Source organism: Babylonia areolata, chromosome 19, assembly GCF_041734735.1.
Source record: "Babylonia areolata isolate BAREFJ2019XMU chromosome 19, ASM4173473v1, whole genome shotgun sequence".
NCBI classification, from domain to species: domain Eukaryota; kingdom Metazoa; phylum Mollusca; class Gastropoda; order Neogastropoda; family Buccinidae; genus Babylonia; species Babylonia areolata.
In genome coordinates, this window is record NC_134894.1 from 35,357,815 (window position 1) to 35,367,192 (window position 9,378).

Below are 9,378 nucleotides of genomic sequence, written 5' to 3' on the forward strand. Positions count from 1 at the left end.
TGGCACCAGTATGATACCTTTAATGTTTAGAAAACTTCAAGTAATGGGCAATGTTCCATTTTTGTAAGGAAGTATCAGTATCAGTAGCTCAAGGAGGCGTCATTGTGTTTGGTCAAATCCATGTACGCTACACCACATCTGCCAAGAAGATGCCTGACCAACAGCATAACCCAACGCGCTTAGGCCTTGAGAGAGAGAGAGAGAAAAAAAGGAAGTATGATGGACAAGTCTCCTTCTGGATCACGCTGGTAATGAGAATGCTTTTCTTCAGCCATCAACAACAAAGGCAAAAACCATGAGTTACACAAATATATTTAATTGTCACAAACATACCTGGTAAATATGGCTTCCTTCATGCTTTTTAACACTTTTCAACGAAATGGAAAAATGGACAGTTTTAACCATTGAACACAAACAAGTACAATTACTGTTGCTCTAAGGCAAAGGCACATAACCTTGAACCATCACTGATAAGCATTTCCCTTCATCTTGTTTTCATCAACAAGAAAAGTAGAGAAATAAACCCAGAAAATTCTCCTTACTGAGAGCAGTTATTGTCCTTGTTTTTGTTGTTTTTTTTCAAAATATTTCCCACTCTCACTGCGACATTTTGATTTCCTTCCAGTTTCAAGCAAGAATAAAAGCTTGCAGACTGATCCATGTACATTACATCCACTTAAAAACCAAACGAAAGAACGGTTCGGCATTCAAATTACATTTCCAATCAGTTTTACAGCCATTCGTGCTTCACATTTGTATTGTAAGCAGTTTTCTTAACCCTTTCACCACCAAACTCGCATTTATGCACAAGCTAGGTAGAGGACCCATGTCACTGAAGGGTGACCAGGTCATGGGTCTTTTATCCATGAACCTACTGCTCTTAATGTTCGGTGGTAGGATAAGTCAATATTTTCTACCCATCACAGGGGGAATCCACAGCTGTACTTGGACACCATATTTACTGTGAATTTTGCACTCTGAATTGACTGGCGGTGAAAGGGTTAAGTTCAGCTTTCTTCATTCAGAGAGGAATATGTATTCTCAACCAGCCAGAACACAAATGAATAATCTTCCAGCTGCGTTTCACTGCCAAGCATGGTACACACAAAGCAGTTAAATGGACTACACAGAAATAGTCTGTATGCCTCCTTTCTGGAATCAAGGTGCTTTCAGTTCACAACCTTGATGAGTTATGTAATCTAGCACATACCAGGATGAAGAAAAATACAACACAAAGTGTCATTGTACCAACACATAAGCAAGTTTGGAAATTGTGAAGCAGCTGTACACAGTCCCTCTGCCTCCAGATCCCTTCCACTGTTTTAGGGATGTCACTTCCCTTAAGACACTTGAATCCCTGGCAGTTTCCAGGAGGCATCCAGTTCAGTCAAACACACACCCTTTCTTCAGAATGATGTTTGCATACTGTGCTGTTTCTCTGCAACAAACGAAAAGAAGACACAAATTTATCTGATTACTTTACTGCTGGCTTTTACATTTCTGTAAATATTTTAAACACCACTGAAAAAAAAAGAAAAAAAAAAAAGGGAGAGAAGAGTACAGTTTTTGTTTCTTAAGGAATAGTATTATTGGATATCCCAGTCTTTTTCCAGTTCAGTGAATTCTGCAGATAAAGTAGTTTTTGTTACTGAAGGACGGCAGAACCAGAATACAACCCTCATGCTTGTATTCATCATTTCGTGTTGTTTTGTTTTCATGTACCAACATCAACCATTTAGAAGAACCATAAAGCTATTTTATTATACCTGTAGAAAAAAAAAAACTGAAAAAAACTGACACACATGACCCAATATTCATAGTTTAGGTTAATGGTTTGATAAGCAGTAAAGAAATATTAAACAAAAAAGAAGAAAAATTATTAACCCTGGGAAGAGAACACTATCACAATAAAAGATTGGCTAAACAGTCAAAACTTAAACAGTAATTATTTGCCAACACCAGTTCCATAAAATGAAAGAGCTTTGCCATACATAATGGGTCTTAAATGACCTGCAATCATGATCTTAGTAACCTGATAACTGGGTCAGGTTTTAAGCTACCACCACAAAAATTTAAGACTTTAGTCAATACAGCATGGCTATGCACCTGCACCAAAAAGTATTTGCTTTTGTCAACAAGCAAAGGAGTTTAAAAAAACCCAACCAAAACACACACACACACACACACACACAAACACCCCCACCTCTCAGTATGTTGTGGGTCCAAGAAGACCCATACTCTCAAAGAAGAAACAATGGGTCACAGGAGACCCACTATGTACGGCAAGGTTTTATTCCTTCAGAAAAAAAAAATACATGGGTCATTGTGGACCCCAGAAATATGGTACAACAAAGTTTAGGTGATGTCAGAAGGATCACACAACCTTCTTCACTGCACAAACTCACCCTGTGTGTACAACGGCGTATGCTTTCTTTGCACGCTCATAGAAAGCAAACCTTTCCACTTTCTCCATTCCTACCTGAAAAAAGGTACAGAAAAATGAAAAATAACCAAAACGATTTGACAACCATCCCAAACGTAAACAAAACAAAATGCACACAAACTGTCAGATTTCATCACTTTATGAGGCATACAAATTTCTGTTTTGTCCTTGTTTTTCACTGCTCACTTTGTGTGCTTTCTGTTTTGTCCTTGTTTTTCATTGCTCACTTTGTGTGCTTTCTGTTTTGTCCTTGTTTTTCACTGCTCACTTTGTGTGCTTTCTGTTTTGTCCTTGTTTTTCACTGCTCACTTTCCATTCTGCACTTTCGGAGTACTTTCAATCCATGCAATCTTATTTTTGTAGAATTCCAGTTTTCTGTTTCAGTCTGGAATTGATAACTTACAACCATAATTATACTTAAGGACTAACTGCTGTCCAAATCTTTCTTCAGTCTTATTTCAGACAATTGCTTGAAAACACTGTTGATGTTTAAAATAGGAAATTTTCTATCTAAAATTACGTTTAAATAACATACTTACCGTGACCCAACTAGTGCAGACTCCGGCAGGGGTCAGACCCCTGCCGGAGTCTGCACTAGTTGGGTCACGGTTAAGTATGTGTAATTAAAAAACTCTTACCTGAACAATACAATAACAACAACAACAACAATGATGATAATAATGATAACAAACTAAAATAAAACGAAAGTAATAATAATACTAAACTGAGGTCTTGTTTGCACAGTACTCCCACCACAAGAGCAGAATCACCACACTTATCAGTAAAATTTAATAATTAAATGTAATGTGAGATCTGTAAGAAAACATAACAGACACAATGTAACATTCATCATTTCAAGCCAATGTGGTGTTAGGATACATGTACAGATCAGTCTGTACCACTTTGACACGCTTCAATGAAGCTGAAATTTCAAAGCACATGCACAAAACACACAGCACACATGCAGTTAGCTTCTTGCATGGGCCAGGTTGATGCACTACCTCTTTGCCCTCTGCAGCGTTCACTATGGTCTGGTATGTGTCCCAGATTGGCACGGGTAAATTCTTGGCTTCGTCCGATGGCACACGCTGCATCACTGCCACCTGGTGAGGGAACGTTACTGTCCACACTGGAACAATCTGCTATTTTTCTACCTTATGACATTACTCAGGAGAAGTGTTATTGAACATTGAAACAATGTGACAAATTACTGTTTCTTTATCGCATGACATTGTTCAGGAGAAGTGCTATTGAACACTGGAACAGCATGACAAATTACTGTTTCTTTATCGCATGACATTGTTCAGGAGAAGTGCTATTGAACACTGGAACAGCATGACAAATTACTGTTTCTTTATCGCATGACATTGTTCAGGAGAAGTGTTATTGAACATTGGAACAGCATGACAAATTACTGTTTCTTTATCGCATGACATTGTTCAGGAGAAGTGCTATTGAACACTGGAACAACGTGACAAATTACTGTTTCTTTATCGCATGACATTGTTCAGGCGAAGTGCTATTGAACATTGGAACAACGTGACAAATTACTGTTTCTTTATCGCATGACATTGTTCAGGAGAAGTGCTATTGAACACTGGAACAACGTGACAAATTACTGTTTCTTTATCGCATGACATTGTTCAGGAGAAGTGTTATTGAACATTGGAACAGCATGACAAATTACTGTTTCTTTATCGCATGACATTGTTCAGGAGAAGTGCTGTTGAACATTGGAACAACGTGACAAATTACTGTTTCTTTATGGCATGACATTGTTCAGGAGAAGTGCTATTGAACATTGGAACAACGTGACAAATTACTGTTTCTTTATCGCATGACATTGTTCAGGAGAAGTGCTATTGAACATTGAAACATTTTGACAAATTACTGTTTCTCTTCTGTATAACATTATTCAGGGGAGGCGTAATGCACGAATTGTTAAAAGAAAAAGAAAATGAAGAAAAAAACAGGGTCCATGGGTCAAGGAATGTGTGTGTGTGTGTGTGTGTGTGTGTGTGTGTGTGTGTGTGTGTGTGAGTGTGTGTGTGTGTGTGTGTGTGTGTGACTGACAGAGAATGATCAAGGAAAAGACAATGAGACAGGATATAGTTGTATGTATGTGTGTTTGACATGGTACAAGGGTCAGCGAGAGTGAAAGAGAGAGAGAGAGAGAGAGAGAGAGAGAGAGAGAGAGAGACGTAGACATTTTATTCATATAGGCCATAGCCCCTTAGAAGGGGGTACACATGGAATTGACATTAAGTCGCATATTAATACAAAGAAAAATTACGTTACATAGGCACTGCGTTGTTTAAAAGCTCTATGCAAATATAAAGCAAAATGTTGTACAATAGTTTCGTTCACAGACGATAATAACAAAATGAGTTTAAATAAACAAGGCTGTCTATAAAATTTGAGTGGAATTAATCGTTCTCGAATATTTCTCAATGCTGGACAACTAAGCACAAAATGGACCTCATCTTCAGGTGATTCAAGAGAGAGAGAGAGAGAGAGAGAGAGAGAGAGAGAGGAGAGAAGGACAATGTCCACAATATTATACACACTGGCATAAAGAGTGTGGTTTTGGTCCTGTTCAGTGGGAGGATGTAGCAATCCCTTTACTGGGGGACCTATCTACACTTAGAGTATGTGCACACGTGGTACTGAGGACAAATCAGTTTACTCATCCTCAACAGACAAAGATTAAAATTTTGCACTGATCAAGTATGTGGATTTCCAAACAGAAATCATATTTCTTTTTCATAACCTCTTTTGTCTTTGAGCTGGTTGGTCTTTTAAGCTACTCTCTGCTTCCTTCTTTATGGACATTTTTTCACTGTTTTACACCATCAGATTGCTGGGTGTAACAAATCTGGCTCTCTGTCCTATCATTATTATGTGTGTGTGTGTGTGCGCGCACCGATTTGATACACTTCAAGGGAAACAACCCTAGAAAAAAAAGGTATTTTTTGCGCTGAATCTTGTGCAGAGACGAATAAACGCGATTTCGCACCAATCATTCACATACATACTCAACTCTAAAATTGGAGAAACTGAAGACAAGGAAGAGGCAGGGAAGGGAGGCTATTTTGGGAAGAGGTGGGTTTTAAAGCCTGACTTGAAAGAGATGAGTGTGGAGACTTGACGAAGCAAAAGAAGAAGTTCATTCCAACTGCAAGGTCTAGAGACAGAGAAAGAATGGCGGCGAACAGCTTAGTGTTTGAATCTGGGTATACGTAAACAGAGCGGATCTGAAGCCGATCGTAGTGAGCGAGACGGAGTGTAGAGGTGAAGGCAGCCGCAGAGATAGGAAGGGGCAGATTTGTGAATGCATTTATAAAAAAGCACCATGCATTTCAGAAAGAGTTGGGGAGGATTGGGGAGTTGGGGACACACCCTTAGATTGTGTTTTCTCGTCAATGCGTGACTGACATCTCAGTCAAAGGAAACACATGGAGACAGACAGACAGCTTGAACAGTGGGGTTTGCTGTGTTTCTTGGATTATCGCAGAAGGGTATCGATATCAATAATGCTGAAGATGATGATGATCAAAGACTGCACTTACCGGCTGGTCTACATACTGGTCCAAGGGAAACAGTTCCATGATTGCCTTCAAGATTTCTGCAGCCCCAATCCCTGCAATCACAATTGAATCAGGTGGGTGCCTGTTATAAATGTAGTTTTATATATAACATGTATCTACACAGCAGTGATAGTGAACCTTCCCCATATGGTATGTGATCATGTGTATTTTGCGCACACGGATTGGAGAGAGTTCAAGGGAAACAACCCATGAAAAGCACCTTTTCCAAGTTTTTCTTTTCAAAGAGATCTATCAGTCAAACTATCTCTCTGTCTATCTATATGAATCACTCTTTCTCTCTACACACGCACATGCTGTGTGTGCAAAAATATATTTATCTAGTTATCTATACACATGTATATATATGACAGAAGGACTGATTTATACTGGCACTTAAAAAAAAAAAGATCCTATTACTTTTGTAGTTAACAAACACACACACACACACACATGTGCGCACACACCATGTCACCATGATTGTGATTTGTGCTGTGATGGTATGGTGTATAGTTTTCGGTATTGTCATTCTTATCATTGATATTTTATCATTGCCTTTCTCTCTCTGTCAGTATAAAATACATATTTTTTTTTTGATCTGAAGTAGTCTTGCTATTGTGTTTCGGCTGTAGCTACTTTTGTTTTCTCCACATAGGCGGATAGTAGTTTGCACAGGACAGGAATGTCAGACCCCTGCCGGAGTCTGCACTAGTGGGTCACGGTTAAGTATGTGTAATTAAATGTGTTTTTAAGTAATTTTATGTGGAAATTATATACATGTACGTTCATATGAGTGTGCAAATGCATTCATGTGTGTGTGTGTGTGTGTGTGTGTGTGTGTGTGTGTGCATATGCATGTATGTGTGTGTGTGTGTGTGCATATGTGTGTGTGTGTGTGTGTGTGTGTGTGTAGATGGTGGTGTGGGGGGTAGCGATGCGAAGAAGGCATGTGTGAACCACCACTGTTTGTTGTTGTTGTGATTTCTAGATGTGGAGTGGCTGACTACTGACTATCCTTTTAATATCCCTTGTGGCATACCAGATTCTTCTGTTTGAGGCCCATAGAGTCTTGAAGTCTTGATAATGCATAAAATCTGCATTAACAGTAGAAGGATGCACTGCACTGCACTCACTAATCTGGCCTCTGGTACATTCTAAAAATTTCTTGAATGAACATAAAAGAATGAATGAACTATCATCTGCTACAAAGAAAAGTTGTTTTGGTTCAACACTTCTTGGCTGAGAAAACAAGACAATTAAGAATAAAAGATATATATATGCCTTTGTATACATGTGTGTAGCAACACAGATCTGATCAGAAATGTGCAGCATTAGAGTAACCCTCTGATGGTAGTCTCAGAAGTCTTGAACTTCTTAGTATTAAGGTTAAAGAGTCCCTGGAAACTCCAAGATTTTTAACTTATCAGAAGCCCAACAACAGTAGAAATAATAACAACAACAACAATAATAGCAATGTACAATGATAAAATATCTACCCACCATAACGACAATGACACCAGCAACAAAACCTTTTTTTTTTCCCTCACCATCAGCTCTGATCTCCTTTGGCCCATGCTTACACACGGAGGAACTTGGAAAATGAAGGTCTGCCAACACTGAAAAGTGACAGTCATTTATTAAAAAGAGTTTCTCACAAATAGCTGTCACAATATCAATAATGATGATAACAACAAGAAGACATTTCAATAGTGTACTTGCAAAGCACTTACGAATAATATTAATAATCTGAATCTCTCCAGCAGTCATGAAATTTGTATCAGTGTTTTCAAGAAAGCTGAGATCTGTGAGTTACGATACTGTGAAGGAAAACATTTCATGAAAATGACTATATCTATCTGTCTATATCTATATATGTATATCTGTCTATATCTATCCATACACACACACACACACACACACATATATATATATATATATATATATATACATATGTGTGTGTGTGTGTGTATGTGTGTCTAACTCTATACATGTAATATACACATATGTATAATATATGATACTATATAATACAATATAACATAACACATAACATACATCCATATATCTAGTTATCTATTCTTTTCCATGTATTGGCAGAAACTGAAAACATAATTATTTCTGTTGATTCCCAAAGGGAAAAGATGAGAACAACATCAAACACAATGGCTGAAGCTGTCAATGTTGTGCAACAGAGTCTTTTGTCAGTCACAGTTTAAGTGTGCATATCATTGGTCATTTTTAAATCCAACACAGAAAAATGATTCAGAAATGATATTTGATTTTCATGAATAGTTTTGAAAAGTACTTACTTGAATTTTAGTCATATTTCAGTCATCAAATCAAGTTATTATCAAACAAACTGGTATGATTACAAACTTAAGTAATTACTTAATTTTCTTTGAGTCATTTTGAGTAAGTAACAACAATTAGTACAAATCAAAGACAGTTTTCCTATCTTACAAAATCAATACACATGTGTGTGTGTGCGCGCACGCGCGTGCACGTGTGTGTGTGTGAGTGTGTGTGCATACGCACGTGTGTGTCTGTGTGTTTGTGTGCGTGTGTTTGTGTGTGTGCATGCGTGAGTACGTGTGTGTGCGCGCGCGCGCGTGTGTGTGCATGTGTGTGTGTGTGTGTGCGTGCGTGCGTGTATGGGTGTGTTACATTAATGACCCTTCCTTTTATTTCTGGATCACAGTCATAAAAAGATCATGTCACGAATGAAAGAATGAGGAAGTGGAAGGCCAAACACGATGACTGATCAGCCGAGTTTACGGCATTGTGATCAGGCGCATCCGCATCCAAATCCATACACAAACATCATGAAGTTTTCCTGCCGCACCTAACCACACGAACACTGAATTAGGAATATGACTAAGAATTTAACAGGGTACACTGCTGCTTGGTGTTTCAAAGAGAATTCCCATTACCCACTCGGAGGAAAAAGCTTACACGATCAAACTCCAATGCAACCACGAAATCCCGAAGTGAAATTTAGATCATGCCATTTGGAGACAACAATTTGGAGGATTGGTCGAGTGTCGGTCGTTCACCCAAAATGTCACAGTCTGAATTTTCACGTACCGATTTCGTCACCATGACCCATAGAACTGAGCGCATGCAGAAGGTCTGGAGACAAGACTTTGGGTATCTTTCGAAGCGGCATTTTGAAACTAAAGTACAGTGTTTTGTTCGCTTGTTCCTGTTTTGGTTGTCTGCTGACCACAACTGGTGTGGCAGTTCAAAGAAGGTGAACTCAACTTTTCTTGTAAGAGTGGCTCCCCTTCGACCGTGCTCTGTCCATTAATTTTATAAGAGGGGGAAAAAAGTAAAACCTTGAAGTTTACCCCC

General features: G+C 38.5%; 1 protein-coding gene across 1 annotated transcript; it reads right to left on the reverse strand.

The window, feature by feature from the left end:
• Positions 1-295: 295 nt before the first annotated feature.
• LOC143294291 (fucose mutarotase-like) lies at positions 296-9,287 on the reverse strand. Its single transcript, XM_076605727.1, has 6 exons — positions 9,112-9,287; positions 7,575-7,643; positions 6,013-6,083; positions 3,445-3,546; positions 2,406-2,479; positions 296-1,438 (listed from the first exon to the last, which is right to left on the reverse strand). The coding sequence occupies exons 1-6, from the start codon at positions 9,191-9,193 to the stop codon at positions 1,384-1,386; spliced, it is 453 nt and encodes a 150-aa protein (XP_076461842.1). The 5' UTR covers positions 9,194-9,287; the 3' UTR covers positions 296-1,383.
• Positions 9,288-9,378: the final 91 nt, after the last annotated feature.